The sequence below is a fragment of the Tiliqua scincoides genome, chromosome 1, assembly GCF_035046505.1.
Source record: "Tiliqua scincoides isolate rTilSci1 chromosome 1, rTilSci1.hap2, whole genome shotgun sequence".
Lineage (NCBI taxonomy): Eukaryota > Metazoa > Chordata > Lepidosauria > Squamata > Scincidae > Tiliqua > Tiliqua scincoides.
In genome coordinates, this window is record NC_089821.1 from 291,969,641 (window position 1) to 291,991,881 (window position 22,241).

At 45.3% G+C, this 22,241-nt stretch overlaps 1 protein-coding gene across 1 annotated transcript; it reads left to right on the forward strand.

The window, feature by feature from the left end:
- The first annotated feature begins 6,285 nt into the window (after positions 1-6,285).
- Positions 6,286-7,332, forward strand: GPR65 (G protein-coupled receptor 65). Its single transcript, XM_066612144.1, has one exon. It carries the CDS (start codon positions 6,286-6,288, stop codon positions 7,330-7,332), a length of 1,047 nt encoding a protein of 348 aa, XP_066468241.1.
- The last annotated feature ends 14,909 nt before the right edge of the window (positions 7,333-22,241 follow it).

A 22,241-nucleotide genomic window follows, 5' to 3' on the forward strand; every position in this document is an offset into this window, starting at 1 on the left:
GCGGGCGCCTGGCTCCTGCCTGACCGCACAACGACCCCCTCCTGCCCCCATCCCCAAGCTCTCGCCTGAGCCCAGCCCGCCTCCCCTCCCCCCGCGCTCTGCTTCCCCGTGCAGCTTCCAAGCCGGTGGAGGGTGTGGGGGGACATGCGCCAACACCGAGCAGGAGGACGGACAGCCAGCCAGCCAGGGAGACGGGCTGCGGCACCCACGGAACGCCCAGGTACTGGCTTGGCAGAGGAGGAGGGGAAGGAAGCTGGCTGGTGCAGCCCCATGCCAATCTGCAGCATGAGCCTAGGCATGTCTACTCAGAAGTAAGTCTCATTGTGCTCAATGGGGCTTGCTCCTGGGAAAGGGTGCATGGCCTTGCAGCCTGAGAGCCCAAGCCTATGCATGTCTACTCAGAAGTAAGTTCCATTGTGTTCAATGGGGCTTACTCCCAGGAAAGTGTCATAGCCTTGCAGCCTGAGTAGACAGGCAGAGGAAGGGCTCTGAGGCTGCAGTCCTCTCCACACTTTCCTGGGAGGAAGCCCCACTGTCTCTACTGGGACTGACTTCTGAGGAGACAGCCATAGGCTTTGGCTCTGAGGCTGCAGTCCTCTCCACACCTTCCTGGGAGGAAGCCCCATTGACTCTAATGGGACTGACTTCTGAGTAGACAGGCACAGGATTGGACTCTAAGGCTGCCATCCTATCCACAGTAAGCCCCATTCACTAAAGTGGACTTCTGAGTAGACATGCATAGCATTGGGCTCTTAGGCTGCAATCCTAGGCACTTTCCTGGGAGCAAGCTCCATTGACTAGAATGAGACTTACTTCAGAGTAGACATACCTAGGATTGGGCTCTTAATCCTGGCAGAGATATATATCTGCACCGTTTTCACATGCTAAGGGCAGGTGAAAAGGGATTCTGCGTGTGTACAATGTGCTGTCCAGCCTTGCCAGAGATCCTCCTCATGCTTCCCCCACAAGCATGCCCTCCGCCAGCCAGAATTTGCAGCTCCTCTCCAGCAATGCACAGCAGCTGCTCAGGGCAGCAGAGAACATACAATTGCATGCCAAGCGTCTTCCCAAAGACACAGAGTATTCTGATACCTGAATTAAACCATATTTAATCACTTGTTTGCAAACGTAGCTGTTTCTGTGTGCACCTAAGGACCCCTCTCATGTAAGAATTCCTTTTTTGTTCTTACTCCCACAGTTGCTTAGAGTAATTTTACTACATGGAACTCATGTAAGCCATTTTTTGGAATCCATTCACTGCTTCCTCTCCTCGAAGTAGTGCCACACTACATACTACATGCTACAAGTGCACCTGTACAGTATTTTTCCCCACGTGTAGAAAAAGTAGCTAGGGGGAAGGGGATGTGGAGATTGACAGCCCAATCCTATGCATGTCTACTCAGAAGTAAGTTCATCTTTAGGGGGAAGCACATAAAAAAATATTTTATTTTTCCAATAAAAAATGGTTTATAAATAAATAAATAAATAAATAAATAAATAAATAAAAGATTAACAAGTTGTGAGTTCCTGCACCTTTTCTTTTACAAAAAAAGCACTGTACACACCAAAACTGGTTTTAAAATGAAAAACAAGAACAATAAAAAACCAAGCTGACTAGTGTCCTTTTATAATATAACTTATACTATAAATACTAGCCCCCTATGCATATAAGGCTTTCCAGCATATATATTAAAAAGCCTGTTGCTCCTTCAAACCAAAAATTTCAAACTGCTAGAATGTTCCTTATCTGTAGCACATAAAGGCCAGTTTATTCAAATGTATCAACATTGTTCTGCAGAGAATCTGTGGCAGGCTGCCCAGCTCTCGCAATCGGCCTGACTTTTTAAACCGCAACTGTTTTTGTTTTTTTTACTTAAGTTGAACATTCAGAGAGAGAGAGATCAAAAACTATGTTGTTTACATTTCAGGTAAGCATCCTATACCATAACTAACAGTCCTTTTACCCTGCATCACTAGTGCTGGTGAGGTGGTTACTGTGGTGGTGCTTGGCAATATTAGGATTGAACCATCAATGTATCACATTTGCACTGCAGTCTCAGCTGCCAACTGGATGTTTAGCAAAGACGGGAGAGCAGTGTTCTGGCGCCCTGAACAACGCCTGATGTCATGATACCACGCAGCATCATGATGTCATCAGTGCACTTGCACTTCAACTGCTTCCCAATGGGAACACTGAACTGATTCAACAAATCACATCCAAATGGATTACTCATAATAAGAAATGTTATAATAATGTCATAATGTCATAATAAGAAATGTACTCATAATAAGAAATATTACTCATAATAAGAAATTGTGCGGCGGCAGTGAAGAAGGCCAGTTCTATGCTTGGGATCATTAGGAAGGGTATTGAGAACAAAACAGCTAGTATTATAATGCCGTTGTACAAATCTATGGTAAGGCCACACCTGGACCGCACAATGTCCCCCTCCTGCCCCCATCTCCAAGCTCTCGCCTAAGCCCAGCCCGCCTCCCCTCCCCCCAGCGCTCTGCTTCCCCGCGCAGCTTCTAAGCCGGTGGAGGGCATGGGGGACACGCGCTGACGCTGAGGAGGAGGACGGACAGCCAGCCAGCCAGCCAGCCAGCCAGCCAGGGAGATGGGCTGCGGCACCCATGGAACGCCCAGGTACTGGCTTGGCGGAGGAGGAGGGGAAGGAAGCCGGCTGGTGCAACCCCCATGCCAATCTGCAGCACTAGGCGTGTCTACTCAGAAGTAAGTTCCATTGTGTTCAATGGGGCTTGCTCCTAGGAAAGGATGCATAGCCTTGCAGCCTGAGAGCCCTAGCCTATGCATGTCTACTTAGAAGTAAGTTCCATTGTGTTCAATGGGGCTTACTCCCGGGAAAGTGTCATAGCCTTGCAGCCTGAGTAGACAGGCAGAGGAGGGGCTCTGAGGCTGCAGTTCTCTCCACACCTTCCTGGGAGGAAGCCCCACTGCCTCTAGTGGGACTGACTTCTGAGGAGACAGGTGGCCTTCAACCTTCCACCATCCCACTGCTTTAGGACTTCTGCCTCTACGGAAGCTGTAACAACGCTGTGACAGGTGCTTTGGTTATGGGTATGGGGAAGATGAATGAAATTGCCCCACCAGCAGCAAAGCTCTACTTATAGAGAAAGTTGTGAGCATTGAGCATCGTATCATATATTAGATATATTGTGAGCTTCTAATATATATTAGATCAGTGAGTTTTCAACCTTTTTCATCCCGTGGCTCACTGACAAGTCACTAAAATTGTGAAGGCACACCATCAGTTTTTCGACAATTGACAAGGCACACCATGCTGTTGGTGGGGGGCTCATATCCCCCAATGGCCCTACTAATAAATGAGCCTCCCCCAAACTCCTGTGGCACACCTGCAGACCATTTGCGGCACATCAGTGTGCCATGGCACAGTGGTTGAAAATGGCTGTACTAGACAGTAATATAACTCCAATCAAAAGGTGGCACTATATCCCCCCCTTAGTGCATAGTTAAGGTTTTGTATATCATGTTGTTTGTGTTTTGTCATCCTGAAGAAAATTTTGGAAATTCTGGTATGTTTCCTTAGTTTGTGCTGCTTGCTGAGTTAAAAAATATGGTTTCTGGAAGCATATATGGCATCCCCCCCCCCCCCACATCAGAATACTGTTCACTGTGTCAGGACTAGATATTATACAATTAGTCCTAAATCAGTTCCAGAACAAATAAAATAGTAGTAGATAAGACCATCTAAAATAGTCTTAAATCACCCCCCCCCCAAAGTGGTGAATTGCCTCTGATGCAATTTCTCAAATCATCACTTCAAACACAGATTGTTGCTTTGCAGGGTGGGGAATGATTTTTCACATCCCCCTCCCTGTGCATCTTGGTCCCAACTGGGATTTTCCCCAACTCCTGATCAGGTGGGGCTTCCACATGGAAGCACACTTAGATAGCACTCATTTGTGGGTATGTCCAATGTGATCCTTTTATATTGCTGCCCCTGCAAAGTTTTACCTTGGGAGTAAAACTCCCAAAAAGTTTGAGAACCACTGACAGCCCAGTTCTGAGCTCCCGGGGTGCATGGCTTCGGCAGCACCAAAAATGGCTGCCACTGCATCCTGCGCACCTCGGGCAGCCGGGGTGGCACCTCGGGAGAAGGGGGCTTTTGTCCCCTTCCCCCTGGTAAGGGAAGTCGCCCTGTAATGGGGCTGCTCAATTCACCACCAACCAAAAGGTCAGTGATGGGGGACGAGTGTTCATGTCAGACTGTGAGCCCCACACGAACACTCAGTGAGCCCCACACACTTCCTCCCTGCCCTCTCCCTGCCTTCCGCCCGCTTCCCCCCTCCCAGGAATGCCTCCTCCTCACCTCCCCCCTGCCCCTGCTTTCCTCTCCACAGCTCGACAGTCCGTGCAACTGCTGAGCAGAGGAGGCCAGGTGCCCATCTGGCACTAGCATGGGCGCTGACCCAATGTTAGAGCTCACAAATGTACCTTACAGCACGTTTTCAACTGTGCACACTGGCAGTAAGCCGGTTTGTAGGGCCCAGGTAGTCTAAAATTATGACGAGAGTGGAGAAAGCAGATAAAGAGCTTCCTCCTTCTCTCATAATACTAGAACACATCACTGAATGATATTGATCAGCGTTATTCTCTGTGAGCCCTCAGCCTGATTCAGCAGGGTGCTTCTTCGATTCTTATCATATCTTTCAGAATTCTTTGCTCTTTCTTCTCTAGTTTCTCCCTCACTTTTTACTGTGGCTTCTCAGAACTGCAATTCTGAGGGCTGCCTAGAACTTTGAAAACAAGGGAATAGATATCATCCTTTTCTCCCAGAAGATTAGTTTTAGCCAGACACTTCCCCCAAATCTCCCCAGTTAACCCTCCACCTTTCTTTCCCTTAAGAAGTTGCACATCAGAAATATAGAGGGATAGAATTGTGACGTCTCAGGAGGAACATGATTGAGACCAGGGGACATCCACTAAAATTGAGTGTTGGGAGAGTTAGAACGGACAAGAGAAAATTTTTCTTTACACAGTGTGTGGTTGGTCTGTGGAACTCCTTGCCACAGGATGTGGTGACGGCATCTGGCCTGGATGCCTTTAAAAAGGGATTAGACAAGTTTCTGGAGGAAAAATCCATTACTCGTTACAAGCCATGATGTGTATGCACAACCTCCTGATTTTAGAAATGGGCTATGTCAGAAGGCCAGATGCAAGGGAGGGCACAAGGACGAGGTCTCTTGTTATCTGGTGTGCTCCCTGGGGCATTTGGTGGGCCGCTGTGAGATACAGGAAGCTAGACTAGATGTGCCTATGGCCTGATCCAGTGGGGCTGTTCTTATGTTCTTATGAGACATACAAAATTATGCAGGGGATGGACAGAGTGGATAGAGAGATGCTCTTTACACTCTCACATAACACCAGAACCAGGGGACATCCGCTAAAATTGAGTGTTGGGAGAGTTAGAACAGACAAAAGAAAATATTTCTTTACTCAGCGTGTGGTTGGTCTGTGGAACTCCTTGCCACAGGATGTGGTGATGGCGTCTGGCCTGGATGCCTTTAAAAGGGGATTGAACAAGTTTCTGGAGGAAAAATCCATTATGGGTTACAAGCCATTATTTGTATGTGCAACCTCTGATTTTAGAAATGGGCTATGTCAGAATGCCAGATGCAAGGGAAGGCACCAGAATGAGGTCTCTTGTTATCTGTTGTGCTCCCTGGGGCATTTGGTGGGCCGCTGTGAGATACAGGAAGCTGGACTAGATGGGCCTATGGCCTGATCCAGTGGGGCTGTTCTTATGTTCTTAATTGTTTTCCACTGTTTTCTTATTATTTTTGTTCTGACCTCCTGGGTGACCTTGGGCCTGCCATTATCTCTCAGCCTAACCTTCCTCGGAGGGTTGTTGGGAGAACAAAAGAAGAGAAGGATCCATGTACATCACTCTGAGCTCATTGGTGGAGGGAGGGTATGAAAATCTGAAAACTAAATAATAAATACATAAACCATTGCACTGAATCTTTTCTTTTCTTCTTGCAGCAAAACAAATCAGTGAATGAGTCCTTCCTCTTTGATGAAGTGATCAGAAGACAAACAATAAGGGCCCATAAAAGGTCCCAGTTTCAATCCCTGGCATCCTTTTCTGAAATGTCTCAAGCTCATCATTGGTCTGTGTCAACAATACTGGCCTAGACGGACAAATGGCCTGATCCAATATAAGGCTCTTTGCATCCCAGCTGAATGGTGGTCAAGAACAATCCATAATCTGCTGTTCTTTATCTCTTCCCATTTAAGGTCAGATGGTTCTGGCTTGGTTCAAGACTATGACAGTGAACCAGTGTGAGCAAATGAACTGTTCTATAGATCACACACTAGATAAGAATTTGTTTCCTCCTTTCTTCAGCATTTTGTTTATTATCAGCATCCCTGCCAACTGTGCATCTCTTTTCATATCCATCTGCCAGGTGAAGAAAAAAAATGAGTTGGGAGTTTATCTTCTCAATTTATCGATAGCCGATCTGCTCTACACTCTGACCCTGCCAATGTGGATCCATTATGCCCTTAAGAGTGATAACTGGGTGCTTCCCAAAAATGTTTGCATCTTTTCTACTTTCCTCACTTTCCTGAATTATTACACCAGCTCAGGATTTCTTGCCTGCATCTCCATTGACAGATACTTAGCCGTGGTCCATCCGCTGAAGTTTCATTACTTCCGAACAAGAAGGTGTGCCTCAACAGTCTCTATCTTGGTTTGGGCCTTTGAAATCATATCAAATGTTCAAATTCTCAGGCATACTGACTTTTTTCCACATGCTCATAATGATAGCAACCATTCCATTTGCTATGACGTATACCCTCTACAACAATGGCAGGCTGAGTTAAATCTTTACCGGATCTGCGTGGGGTATGCAGTGCCATTGGCTATCATTGTATTCTGCTACCAGAAAATATACCGAGCTGTAAAGCATAATCAAGCCACTGAAGACAGAGACAAGAAGAAAATCAATCACTTGTTGCTCAGCATCATTGTCACCTTTTTCGTGTGCTTCACACCATATCATGTCGTCCTCCTTATACGCAGTATCTCTGAGCCATGCAACTGCCCCTTCGCCTTGAAAATGTTTAAGCCCTATAGAATTGCAACGGTGGTAACAAGTTTGAATTGCATCGCTGATCCAATTCTCTATTGCTTCGTGAGCGAAACTGGAAGAGCAGATATCTGGAACATCGTCAAGTGTGGCTCTTCAGCAACTCAAACAGATGCCCAGAATTCACAGAACATTGCTGTGTCTAAAATGTCACAGGACACAAGCACAAAGAATCGAGAATCAACAACATTACTATAAACCTTCAAGCTACTTGAAAATAAGGGTAGAGAGGTCATTTTGTCATATGTGTAGGACTGAATCCAACAAAAGGGCTGCTTCTTTGGGTTGGCTTCTCTTCGATCAACCACTCCTCTGTCCACCTGCAGTTCCTTGTTTCCTTGGTGGGAATAGCCTGGAACCTAGACTATGTCATCAGCTGCCAAGGACTAGAAGATGCTGACATACATATCCATGTGATGTTAATATCTTTGTGTTAAACTTTAATTGTTGTAGGCCACTTTGGGAGCCAATTGTGCTAGAAAAGCAAGTTAGAGCCCAATCCTATGCATGTCTATTCATAAGTAAGTCCCATTACAATCAATGAGGCTTACTCCCAGCAAAGTGCAGAAAGGATTGTAGCTTTAGAAATTGAACACATGTAAAATAAAAGTTGCCCTTCCATGTATGGAAGGTGTCTTCTTCTCACAGAAGGGTTGCATCATGTGTCATGCTAGTATACTGTGCTAGAAAAGTGGCACTAAATCCAAAAAATGTTCATATGCGAATGGAAGCACTATTACAGCACTACGTGGGCTGTTCCATTAATCTGTCAGTGGATATATAAACACCGTGTATTTCCAATTAATGTTCCCGTTCTATAAAAATGAAAGCAAGCCCCCCTTTAGCCATATTAATGTTTACACCTCTTGATTGATAACAATAAAGAAAAGTACACTGAGAGCCCAATCCTATGCATGTCTACTCAGAAGCAAGTCACATTATAGTCAATGAGACTTTCTCCCGGGTATGAATGGGTAGGATTGCAACCTGTGGATGTGAAAAAATGACTTTCTTTCTAGTTACCGCAGGGATCTAGGAAGGGGGGGGCTGCCAAGTGGTGAGCTACTTATAGGGAAGCACTTGTCCACTTTGGTCCAGCCTTCAGCCAATAAGCATCATAGAAGATGTGTACTTCCAACTAATAGAAGTGGATATCATCAGAGTCTGCAGGGGTCACCCAGCAGGAATATCAGGAATCTGGTCAGAAAAACAGGCAGGTGCCATGTCCGAAAGCACATGTGCATTTGCAATGTTTTTATTATTTCTCTGCCTTCTGTTACACATACTTTGATTTTTTATAAAAAGAACAGACATTTCCATTCAAAGGAGGAATATGCCCAAAGGTGGTTTCTTCCACTGACTCCTAAAAGAGAAAAAGCTGTTGTTGTTTTTTGTTTTGTTTTGAATGGCTGCCCATGCTTTCCAAGTTAAACAAAGATGCTGGCACAAAGATATTCAGAAAAGAGGAATTCATTGTTCAACTTAGACCAAGCGTCTCTAAACCCCAGCCCGGGGACCAGAGGCTGCCCACAGCGAGCCTCTATCTGGTCTGCAGCCAGCTTCTAGTCCCCTGTGAGCCTCTGGCCCACTCTGGCCGTGTCTGGAGGGTGTTCTGAGGACCTGAGAGGATTCACGTAGCCTTCCCAGCCCTCAGAACGCTTTCTAAAGGCCTGAAAACATCATTTCCTGATTTTCCTGAAAAACTGGATGCTTTTGTGCCCTCTGAAGACCTTAGAAGGCTACCTGAGGCCCAGGGAGGCCTCCCCGGCCTTCAGAACACACTCCAGGCGTTTCCTGTGTTGTGCCGGTTCTGAGGTATTTATTCCTATATATTTAAGTAAGCTGCTTGGAAGGTGGGGGAATGGGAATCCATTTGAGCATGTGCTTTATTTCTGTGGTATGCATTGGTGCTTGGAGAAATCATGGAAATTTGAGCCCATTCATTCATACATTCATTCATTCATCTAAGTTCCATCTCTAATGTAGTTACTTAAATTTTATATTTAAAATTTACTTTTTTGGGCCCTCAACACCATGTGTGCAGATATTTTATGCGGCCCTCTGGCCGAAAAGTTTGGACACCCCTGACTTAGACAAACGCACCTCAGGAACAAACATTGTCACCCAGGAAATGTCAATAATATTCATATTCCCTGACATTGGTCAGCTAGAGCTTGGTCAACTCCCTGGTTAACCCTGGGGGAGAATGTTGTCAATAACTGGATTGCCAACTTTTGATTTCAAGAGTTTTGTCCCCTAGATGGGATCAGGGGACAGGCAGGCAGAGGCAGAGTGGAACCAGGTTGGTTACGGGTGGTTATGGGTGGCAGGAGGACAAGCTGGGCTCACAGCAACTGGTCACCAGCGCTATTGATCCCCCTGCTCCTTGAGTTTTTGTTTTTGTTTTAATCCAGTAACACAGTAGTTCTCAAACTCTTTGAGAGTTTGAGAGCCACTAAGTTCTTGCGTGGACGGGAGGGCGGAGGCAGCAGGGGCGGGGGAAGGCAGCGGCGTGATTCCCAGGATCGTGCCGCTAAGGGGGGCTGCAGGGGCTAAAGCAGAAGTGGAGTGTGATCGCTCCACTTCTACTTTCACTGCTGTGGGGAGCCCTGCTGCAGGTCATGCCAGGCTCCCCGCAGTCCTGGGAGGCTGCAGGGGCTTGGGTACCCCAGGGATCCTGGGGATCATGCCACTGCTTCCTCCCTGCCTCCGGGCTGCCCTGCCCCTTAAGGGGGCAGGGGCCAGGGCCCGCAGGCTGGGGCGTCGTGATGCCCCAGTTTGAAAAGCCCTGCAGTAACATGTTGCTACTTTTGTGTGCATAGTTGTTTCCCACCACTGGCTCCTTCCTTGTTTCTCCCAATAATCCCATCGTCTTCCTACAGAAATAGCATCAGTGATTGCATATATAATGCAACACATAATTTCCTGCATTGTTTATCTAGATGTGTCCTGATGTTGTTTCCCCTCCCCAACTGCATTCCACTTTCAGTTATGGTAGTATCTTGTCAGTTGAGCCCACACGTTGCTATAGGAACGCACAATGCAGGAAATTGAAGGGGAAAAAAGCAGCCTGATACTATTAAGGATGTGGCAACTTATTTTAGTCCAGCCTGCTGTAAAAGAAGCACTTTCCATATGGGGAACTCATGAAGTATCTTAGTCTTTGTTATGCACACAGTGTGTCATCATTACAGAGGCGTCTCACGTTCACATATCAATGGCATAGCTAGAGGGGGTGCAAAGCAGGGAGCCTCACCACAGTGTCCAAGGGGCCCCTCCCCTTCAGAGCCATTCCAGGTGGTGGGAGCAAAACGGAGGCGTACACCTGGCTCTGAAGGGGAGTCATGTGGCTCTGTTTTGCTCAATGGCGTAGCTGGAGGGAGTGCAAAGCACTTTGCAGGGAGCCTCAGCACAGCGTGCAAGGGGCCCCTCCCCTTTGGAGCCATTCCAAGCAGTGGGAACAAAACAGAGGTGTATGGAGGCAAAACGGATGGCTCCGAAAGGAATGGGCACCCCCTCTAGCTATGCCACTGCATAATATTGTATTCATGTATTTATTTACTGTATTTCTAGCCTGCCTTTCTCTCCGAAGGGACCCAAGGCGGCTTACAAAAGCGTGGGAGTACAATAAACATAAAATCATCATTCAAAAAACATAGTGCAGGCACTCGCCCTGTAAGCTGATCTCACAGATAAGTTGAGGGCAGGTTTTGAGTCAAAAAAGTGCATGGAATTTGCTGTGACCCTCGAATAACTCAAGGGTAAAACTGAGGGGTGTGTGAAATTCTTTGAAAATGACTTAAGGGAAATTGTTCTAAGGCAGCAGTGAAAAAAATTAAAAGGAGCCATTTTAGCATCTTCTCCAAACAGGAAGGGAGATGAAGGTGCCTATAGGCTTTGTGTGGAGTACAGGGCTGCACTTCCATAGCAGCATCCCTCATACAGATAACAAATCCCGTCACTTTGTATTTGGAGAAGTTAAAATGGTTGCCTTTTCTGCTTGCTTTTTGTTGCTGCCTCGGAACAATTAATAGTAAGTAAAATTGCTCCTTTCCCTTCCACAACCCCTCCCCATGTCCTGCTTCTCAGCCCAGTCCAACTCACACCTCACCAGGCAGCTGCTCTTGGAAGCTTATTTACTGTAGTGACCCGTATGTAAGTTGAACCAGGTTTTCAGGGTTTATTTTTTGCATACATTTTTCAACTTATACCTGAGTGCAGGTGCGTGTCACTTGGTGACACTCCAGCCAGCGACGGCCCACATATGCAACGGCTGCCGCTGGTCCCTGTTCACCCCCCTTTAGCCTCCAAAGCTGAGGGGAACCATGCTTCCCTCACCTCCAGAGACGTTTCTGAGCCTCGGAGAGGCAGCGCACATCTGCGTGCCGCCTCTCCGAGACTCAGGCTGGTCATTTTGGCCCAAAATATGTAAATTCCAGTTTCCCAGGAAACCAGAAATCGCATCTTTTCTGGAGACGGCTCAGAAAAGGCTCTGAAAATCCTTTCGAAGGCTTCGTATAGCATCAAGCCTCACTTGGCAACAGGGGTGCCGAACTACATCCCTGTCACTAAGTGATGCATGACTGTATATATGGTAAATTGCACTAAAAATAATATACTCTCCCTATGAGGTGAAAGCTGCTCTGACTAGGTCACTCGCTCAAGAGCTGGGAAATCAGAGTACTCCCAGCAATTTACCTGGGAGTACAGCTCGTGCTACTGGAGTTCTCTTCCGTAATCCCCAGTGGCACTGGCATCACTAGAGGGGGAGCGGCACACTAAGTTTTGCAGAGAGCCTCCCTGCAGCGTGCAAGCGGCTCCTCCCCCTCCCCTTGGGAGCCATTCGCCTCTGTTTCCCCCCACCCACCCACATGGCTCCGAAGGGGAGAGGAGGAGACACTTGCATGCTGCGGTGAGGCTCTCAGCAAAACTTAGTGCGCCACCTTCCCCTAGCAATGCCAGTGCCTAGTCGATTAAAAAAAACCTCAGTGGATACCAAAACAGTGTAAAACTAGTTTTAAAGACTCACTTCTGGTTATCTTGCTCTTATAATGTCACCCCAGAATGCATTGGTGTAGTGTAGACATTATACTGTATTCAGCCACTAGATGGGGTGAATAATGAAATCCAATGGAATGAAATAATTGTAATTATTTAAATAATTATTTAACAGCGTGATGGTGTTAAATTGGATTTTAGTGCCTTTTTCCTTGTTACAAGGCATTTAAATGTGGACCTTGGCATCAGTGGTAAATCAAATCAGTGGATAACAAATCAGTGGATACCAAGGTCCCACCAATTTAATTTTTGTGCATTTACCTGGGCTAAGTTCCACTGAGTATAGTGGGACATACTTCTGAATAGGTCTGCATAGGCTTGCAGTCTAACACAGGGAACTAAGATTCCTGGTTCAGATCATCCCTCAAGCATATATTCTATAGGGGGCATTAGATAAGTCACTATCTCTCCTCTTCTCCAGCATTACTATGAGGATTTTTAAAAAATGACCTCCCATGCTGGGCTTTTGTAAAGATTACAGATACAGAGGAAGCACTTTCACTACTGTAGAAATGCTAAGCATGATTTGCTGTGGATATCTTAGCACCTGCAATACATTGCCAGATGCAGATGAACTTTCAGTGTCCCTAAACTCAATTTTGCACAATGAAGTTCTAGAGTGAGAAGTGATGCTGAATATGAACAAGCCAAGTTTATTTAACCCATTTTTGCCCAGCCCACAAATGTACACATTTGATCCCTGTTGCATATATGCAACACTGGGCAGAAATGGCATAAGCACTTAACATCATAGGGCCAAACTCGGCATGATACAGAAGATCAGTGATTCAATTTCTCAGCATCTTTTTCATTGAAAGGCAGCATGGGAAGTAATCGGGAACAAGGCTGTGACCCTGTGGGAGGTGGGTAGCCCTTTCTCCCTGTGTTGTTCCCCCAATTTAAATCCCTCCACTGAAGCAGCTATTATCCACAGAAGGGAAACAGAAACAGGCATAGTACAAGTTATTTTTGCTCTCTCCTCTGCAGATAATAGCCACTTTGAGAGAGATATTTAAACCAGGAAAATGTCACGGGGGAAATGGGTTAAAAAAAAAAAAAAAAGACCCACCATTGGAGCTCTGATGTAGCTTCCCTTGCACTTTCTTTGGACTTTAATGCATGTCAAGGTGAATTGCTGGGACTCACTTCTGTACTTATCACACATCTGCAAAGATTGAATAGGTGTTGTATTTGTATTCTCTGTTCATAATCTGACTGTCTAACACATTCATGCTTGCAGTCACATGAGCTAAAGGCCAAAGTCCTGCAGAAAATGGGCGCAGTCTTAAGTCAATCTTATGCAAAAGCTTTACACACAGGGAGTGACTTTGGCTTCAGATTTCTACCATGTTTCAAAACATGCTGTCTCATGCGGAGAGGGGTGGAGCAGTCCAAGAAATTCATATTCAAAGTCATTAGATAGGTGAACCTAGCTGCAGGGATCACTGGATTAATTGTGCAACCAGTACCTGCAAAAACTCTTCTGTTGGTTTGTACAAAGGAGTTCAGTGGTTGGGCTGAGCTCTTTTTTGCACTAGAGGGCAGCTAAGCTCCATGTAGTAAGGTGAAGTTTGAAAAATATGACACAGAGAAAATTCCTTCCTTACCAGCAATTCCTGTCTTAGGAACTTCATTTAGGGAAGATCTTGAAAACATGTTGTCTTGCATGGCACAGGAGTTCAAGATTGATTGAGAGTTGATCCTAGCCAACAACTAGTACCCAACCTGGGAAGAAACAGTTCACACATGTGCTCTACATGTGTAAGCAGTAGGGGTGCCTACACATCAGGGTTTACATCTAGAGTCTACCAGAGGAGACACTAGTCAAGAGTCCCTGACCATCAAAGGGTCCAACTAGCCAGCTAATTCCCAAACTGGTGGCAGTGGTAGCACCCCTGTATCATCAGGAGGTGGGTTGAGAGCACCACGGAAGATCCAGTACAGGTGTCCCCCCCAGGGTCACCAGCAAATCTACACAAGATTATGGTTCTTCTTTCGTGAATGGAAAAAAAATCACAAGTTTGACCTACCTCTTTAGGCTAAGGCACAAAAGGTATTTATTAGAAATTTAAAAAACAATAATTAGCAGGGATGGGAAAATTCAACGCGGCTTGACTTGAGTTGAGTCTAGAGTCACCGCCCTCTGTGACTTGACAACGAGTCATAATGGGGGCACTTTCTGAGTTGCTGAGTCGCCCCTTTGCAACTGGATAGGACTTGAGTTGAGTCACCCCCATTAAAAAGTCTTCTGTGGCTCTGCACTGTGTGTGTGTGTGTGTGTGTGTGTGTGTGTGTGTGTGTGTGGAGTTCACTTTAAAGACTTTCCTACTGCCCCATCCCATCTGTAAACAGCACAGGAGGGAGTGGAAGGAACTGCGTGAGAGCGGGGACAGAAGCGGCAAGAGGGAGAAGGGTCACGCGCAGCAGCTGCAAGGCTTACCAGGACAACCCAATCTTGGCAGCTCTACTCAGAAGCAGTCCCATTTGCGCTGGCCATTCAAGGAGGATCCTCCCCCCCCCCCCACCACGTAACAACATTGCTCACAGCACTCATACGGAGGAAAGTGTTCTTGCTACAAAATGCCTCCCTCCCTCCCTGCTTCCTTTCTCTCCCTCCCTGGATTTATCCAGCCAATTGTAAGGCAAGAAGCCCCTTAGGCTCCTCCTAACCTCTCCCAGCCAAAGGAAATATTAGAATGCTAACCTTCCTCCAATAATCATGGGTTCCCTCCTTCCTAGCAGAGATAGGCTAAAGAGCTCGCTCCTGCCTCCCCCCTCCTATTCATTGCAACAGGAAAACATTTACCCTTCCCTGCCTCCTGGCGGGAACTTCCCTGCTGCTGGTCTGAATAATTCCCAGTCTGAATAATGGCCCCACAAGGTTTTTCATGCCACAAAAACAGTAAGCAAGCACACCCAGACACAGGCAGACTAGAGTCTGCATGCTTGGGGACAAGTGCTAAGTCAGGGGGGCCCTGACTCAAGTGTTTTTCAGAGCGTTCCATGCGCGCAACTCACGAGTCAACAAAAAATGTTCATTTTTGAAACTCGAGTCCAAGTCACCTGACTCAAGTTCCCATCCCTGATAATTAACACACTGATCTTCTGTAGAAGACTGACAGATAGGTTGGACCCCAAAATGTGTCATAGATCATATGAAGATGGGTCGTATAAGCCATCCAAGTGGTCCTTGACCAAGTGCACAACTGACATTGTGCACAACTAACATTCTTGTTTTGTCTTATGAATGAATGAGAAGGTCAAGCAGGTAAATTTGACATTTATGTTGTGCCCTATGTAGCAAGTTCACAGACTTCAAAAGAAACAAGGTGGCAGACTTCAAAAGGTGTGAAAGAGTGGGAGCACTGATTTTCCAGGATTTCCAATCCAGTGAAGCAAATTCTACACAATGCATACACTGACTCCATGCAGACATTCAAGTGAACACAGAGATTCGGAGCCAACTGTCTGGGGACTCCTACCATGAGTCCACTTCCTAATCAATGTGCTTTTGTTCTCCCTAAATGTGTGTGAAAATAGAGCCCTCTTCATGTGCTCTAAAAGCGATGACAGTGTACAGGTGGAACCTCGGTATCCACTGACTTGACTCACCACTGATACTGCGGTCCACCTTTAAATGCCTTGTAGCAAGGAAAAAAGCACCAAAATGTATTTTCCTACCATTGCACAGTTCAAGAATTATCATTTCATTCCACTAGATTCCTTTATTTACCCCATCTAGTGGCTGAATGAGATATAGCATCTATACCAATGCATTCTGAGGCAACAATGAAGGAACAAGAAACCTGGAAGTGGGTCTTTAAAGCTATTTTCCCACTGATTTGGTATCCACTGATTTTTTTTTTTTAATCTTCTGGGGGTTCCAGAACAGAACCCCAGTGGATAACAAGACACAACCTGTATAACAGAAATGGGAATACAGAGGAGACACGGGAATACATCCCTTGCTACACCTAACCACAGCTAACCTTTGGTGCCAATTTACTCCATAGCCAAGCCACCTGCTCTCCCTACATGTTGTGCCCATCTGCATAGATAAGTTCTGGGACAGGAAGTTTTTCTCCCTGCATTCTGGAAACCTAAATAGTCAGCTTGCTTCTGCAGACAAGTGCTGAATGTGAGGAGAGGGGACATCCAAAAAATTTAAGTGTTGTTAGAGTTAGAACAGACAAAAGAAAATATTTCTTTATCCAGTGTGTGATTTATCTGTGGAACTCCTTGCCACATGATGTGGTGATGGCACCTGGCCTAGATGCCTTTAAAAAGAGACCGAACAGAGTTCTGGAGGAAATGTCCATCACAGATTACAAGGCTTTACTCAGCACTGGCTGGCACTGGGCTAGCGCTGGTGGAGAACTGGAGCTCCACCACTCGATGGTCGCACAGACCACTGAGCAGCGGAGATGTAGGTGGAGCCGTGGGGGGAGGAGGGAAGGAGGTGTTCTCGGGTGGGGGGAGGTGGAGGGAGGGTGGGGAGAGGGCAGGGAAGAGGTGTTCCAGGGGACGGAGCAGGGTGGGAGGGAGGTGGATTCAGAGTTTCCATGTTGGGCAGGCTGCCCAACACGGAAGCTCTTCATTCTACACTCTTCATTCTACGCTGACCTTCGGGTTGACATAGAATCAATTAGCCCCATTGTGGGACTACACGCTTTACCTGGGGGAAGGGGATAAAAGTCCCCTTCTCCTGAGGAGGAGGAGGCGGCAGCTGCCTGGAGTGTGCTGGATGTGGTGGCAGCTGCAGGGCATGCACGGGGCAGCTCAGGATTGGGCTGTAGAGCAGTGCTTCCCAAACATTTTAGTACCAGAACCTACTTTTAAAAACAACCATCATGACCCACTGGCCAAAAAAGAGATGATGATGATGATGATGATGATGTAGTAGTAGTAGTAGTAGTAGTAGTAGTAGTAGTAGTAGTAGTAAAGGTCCTGTGCTCCGAGACATCAAAAATCAGCTCACAACTCACTGGTGGGTCCCAACCCACAGTTTGAAAACACTGGACTAGAACCATCTTAATATATTCAATATATTCTGCAGATCTTTCAGGGTGTGATTCCTCAAATGATGGTGTAATTATTAGGCTTGATAAAACAGACAATTTTTACCACCAAGCCAAAGAACTAGTGTGGTTCCTCTTTAATATTCATTGCCATGCTTTCCAGGAAGACAATGAAATCTTGTGACCACTCAGCCTTGTGATGCAAGTCCAATTAAGGTTATACAGAATAAATTAAAGGAACCTTTTGTTTATGACGGAGAGCCAACCATAATGCTACAAAAGGTACTCATTTGATGTGTTTGCAATTCAGCCAAATTAGCCTCCATGCTTCCAGGAGGTAAGGCTGCCATGGATACAGGACATGCAGAAGATAACTTCAAAATCAGATGAGGCTATTTTGAAGAATAAACTGAAGTACATAATGTCCAGTTAGAAAGAAGCAGTTTTTCTCTGCATGGACATGCACGAATGGGAGAAAAAACTTGCAACCTGAGCAGTAGCGAAGAATATCTAGATTTCAAGGTGTATCAAGGAGTTGTTCAAATATTGAAATACAGGAGGTGCAGCCAGGTGAGATTAACAGGTAGATGAACAAAACATACTGGAACAATTTGGGGAAAGATTTTTGAATGCACATTGATATTTGACCATAGCAATCAACACTGGCAATCATGGCTCCCAAGCTGCCCAAGGCCAGGACCACAGAATGCCACCCCCCACCATCTCGTCCGGGGACCTGCTGAGAGCTGGAAGAAGCAGCTCAAGGAGGTCTTCTAAGCTCAAGGAGGTCAAGGTCTTCTGAGCTCTAAGGTCAAGGTCTTCTGAGCTCAAGGAGGTCTTCTAAGCCCTCCAGAAGGCCTTTAAATCTCACTTCTGGTTTTCAAACAAAAACTGAAAGTGATGTTTTAGGTGTGTTAGAAGTTCTTTGGAGGGCCAGGAGGGCCTTAATGTCACTTCCAGTTTTCAGCCAAAAACTGAGGCGAGTTTTAAAAGCCCTCTGAAGGCCTACAGACAGGGGGAGGAAAATGCCAGTGGAGCCAAGGAAGGCGGTGGCACCTCCGCAGGCATGGCACCCTCAGGCATTTGACCCCCTTGATCCCCCTAGATCCCCCTAGGTGCACCAATGGCAACCGATACAGCATAGCCATCATGAACACAGTGGTGCTCTAGGGCAAAGGTGCTGTTTAGAAGGCTAGCAAGTGTTGGCTAACACCAGCGGGAGGGGGTGAGGATAGACTTGGACTGTAAGTTTCAAATCTGAAGTATGAAGACAACAGATACGTAAGGCCTACCTGACTGGGCTGTTGTATGAATTACACGGTTAATACGTGAGAAGCATCTATGAAATGTTCTCCATAAAAATATTATTCCCTAAGCCTATGCACATTTACTTGAGAGTATAGAACTTAGCAGTACTTACTTTTGAGTGTGTGTGTGTGTGTGTGTGTGTGTGTGTGTGTGTGTGTGTGTGTGTAGGCTCAGGCAGTGACACACATGCATTTTTTTGTGGTTTTGTGGTTTTTGTGCTGGAAAGCACTGACATAAGGGGTTAGGATTGCGCCCTTTGTTTTTTAAATTGATTTGCTATAGTACATTTTTAGCCATCCACCTGAGTTCTTGGAACGGAAATGGATTCACAAATAATGAATCTCAACCTGTATAGTGACACATCTCAGGCTACCCCTCTGGGCTTCCTGGCCAAGTGAGAATTTGAACACTCAACCCGTAAAGCCAGTGGTTCTCAAACTTTTTAGCATCGGAACCCACTTTTTAGAATGACAATCTGTCAGGACCTACCAGAAGTGGTGTCATGGGAGGAAGTGACATTATCAAGCAGGAAAATAAACACACTCCCCATATAACAAAATCAAATTAAGTAAATAAAACTTACAATAAGTCTAAGTTAAAAAAATTATTTAAAATGATAACACTCCCAAGCAGTTGTTGATTTGTTTTATTAAAAAAAAATTCCCCAAACATCCCAAAGGCTACATTGACTATCATTGTTAAAAGCATATACATAGTAGCCTGTTGAAAGTACAGATCTGTAACATTTCCCCTAATGCAGACATATACCATGGTAGCATCAAGTCTTGCGAGTTCATTTTCAAAATAAGATACACTTTGAAATGAATGGGAATCCACCTGAAATTGGCTTGTGACCCATCTGGTGGGTCTAGACCCACAGTTTGAGAAACACTGCATGAAGCCATACTTGATTTCTAACATTCTTGCTTTGTAATCACCTTCAGCGATACACATATGAAACGTATGGCCCAATCCAACACTTCCCTGCACCCTGGCTTGCTTTCAGCTCAGCTTTCAGTTTCTAAATGTTTGCTCTCCCCTGACACTGAACTTGGTGGAGTTCCTGCTGGTTGGTTATATATTCCACAGAGTCTCAATAAACCCTTAACCTTTTGGAAACCCCCAGTAGTCTCTCCTGCAACTATTCCAGCTCTTTCCCAATTTATTTAGCTTTTATTCTACAAAGATAATGAGTTGGACTCCGACTGAGTGATTACACCTTGTTAGGAAGTATAATTGGGATGGACACAGTTTGAATAACTACAGGAATCACAAGCCACATAAAGCAATATATTTTCACCTTTGTGTAAACCGAGAAATGAGAAAGTGACTGCATGCAAGGATGCCAAAGGTTCTTTGGAACGATTCCTGTGTTTTTAATACTGGAATATGTGTAATTGTCCTATACTTGAGTCAGAGCATTGCTTGCACTGACCAGCAGTGGCGTGGTTTGGGGGTTTGTGTGTGTTCATGTGTGTATTTCCAACCCTATCTGGATATACCAAGAATCTTCGGTATGAAAGGCCTGGGCATATATATATATACAGAGAGAGAGAGAGAGAGAGAGAGAGAGAGAGAGAGAGAGAGAGAGAGAAAATCTTCACTCAAAGTTCTTGGCAATGGATATTCTTGCAACCAGAAAGCAGAAAGACATGGTTATAGATGGGTACACATGAAATACGCATCACAATCCCACTATGAAAGTAAATTAGCCGAAAGTAAATCCCGCTCTGTTCAAGGAGGCTTACCCGCTATGTAAGTGTGTTTAGGTTTGGAGCCTCAACAAAGAGAAAGTTTTCCTATATCATATCTGGCTTGACCCTTACTTTCAGTGCAGTGGCATTGCTAGCAGGATGCGGGCCATATGGGCGATGTGCATGTGGAGATGGTGACACCACTACTGGCCAAAAAATTTTAAATCTTAGTATTTTTGAATAATACCATCATGTTATATATATCATTCAATGTGTAATTTCATGCAGAATGCAATGAAACAAAACACGCTGAAATATCTCTATTCTATCAAATGTTATAGCCAAATGATCGGCCTCAAGCCCTGGGGCTATTAATAAATCAGATAGCTGCTAATTGCCCTGCAAAGAGACAAGCTCCTGCAATCTGCAAGTTTTTGCAAATATAGGAAGATAAAGGATGCTTTTGAGCATCTTTTTTGCTGGTGTGTTTTTTTCCCCAAGTCCGTCAATGACACATAGTGGAGGCAGGGGATGGCAGGGTCACATAACCACCTTGAGTGCTCTTTTCTGGAGTGGAAAGGCAGAATATAAATTCTGCAAATAAATAAATAACTCAGCCCAGCAGGCCTTGAGGCTATTCATTAGGGCTGCTTCATTATGAGAAATGGATCTGGCTTTATGCAAATAAATATAAATAAATAATCCTTGTTGGCATCCTTCAGTCTCGCAAGACTATGGTATTGCGCTCTGAATAGTGTTCTGGAACAGAGTGTCCTCTCCAGTGCATGAAGCCTGGGTAAAGTAGATATGGAGGATAGACTGTTTCCCATGCAGCAAATCCCCCCTCTCCACGTCTCTGAAATGGTCCAATGGAAAGGCAGAAGCCAATACGGTTGATTGGTTCCAGCGGCGTCGCAGGAGTTGCCAGAGCGTGACTGTGTTCAGCCGCAAACTGCCTCAGGGACTCCGACTCCAGATTTTGCCTTGAGGTTTCTTTCTAGATCAACCAAAACTTTTCAGAAACAACCTGAAAATTCACCCACACCTGAAAATTACTTAAGGACAGAAGGAATGTACCCCGCACAATGAAAGGTTTTGTATTCTTCTCATTAGGTAGCATGAAGGTTGTATATGTTTTATAATATACAACAAAAGTTATCAACCAACATGTATTTTATCTGGGAGGATTTTATCCAGCCCCCAAGGTTCCCCAGTCTCTCAAACTAAAAATAATTCAGAAGATACACTTCTGGTTATATTCCTCATTCAGCCACTAGAGGGGCTGAATGTAATGCAATCTAATAGAAAGAAATTATTGCAAGAAGTTACATTGCATTGCACCTTTAGTGGCTGAATGAGGTATATTCCAATGCTGGGAGACCTGGAATATAAATATAAATGTAAATTAAAGTTCATTAAGCTTAAAATAGAGCAGAAACAGAGACCCAAAAAAAGTTTGTGATTTGCATCATAGGTTGCTTGATGCTTTTTAAAAATCCGTTCTTCTCCCTTCCTGTGCAAGTCAGTTTTGCCCTCTGCTCCCCTCCTCCTTCCGTCCCCACCCACTTATTGTATTCAATAATCGGTTCTCCACGTATTTATTATTTTCTGGCCCTTGACACTACGTTAGATATACAATGTGGCCCTCATTCCAAAAAGTTTGGAGTCCTTTGTTTATGTCATCCAGGCAGAATCCCTATGGGTTGAGAAAGGAAAAATAAAGAGGTTAGTCCCAGAAGTGCCAAGAGACCATGCATAAATGAGCCACTTGATGACGCAACTCAAGATCCATTGGCAAAGGCACTATTACAGTTGGATGTAAAAGTTCAGCAATCATTAGTGGACATGAGGCAAGACCTTCACAATTTTAGTGACACGTGAAATCATGTGCACACGTGCGCAGATGCAAACAGTTTTGAATGGGAATCTGCAACAGAAATGCTCTCGACTGCTATCAATGACCAAACGTACAAAGAAAAATTACAGTTGGAAGAGAAATTTTAGAACCCTCAAGCAAAGTTAAGATTGG

What these genes read in the sequence shown, in the direction of transcription:
- GPR65 (XM_066612144.1), top strand. Translation starts at nt 6,286, where the DNA reads ATGGTTCTGGCTTGGTTCAAGACTATGACAGTGAACCAGTGTGAGCAA.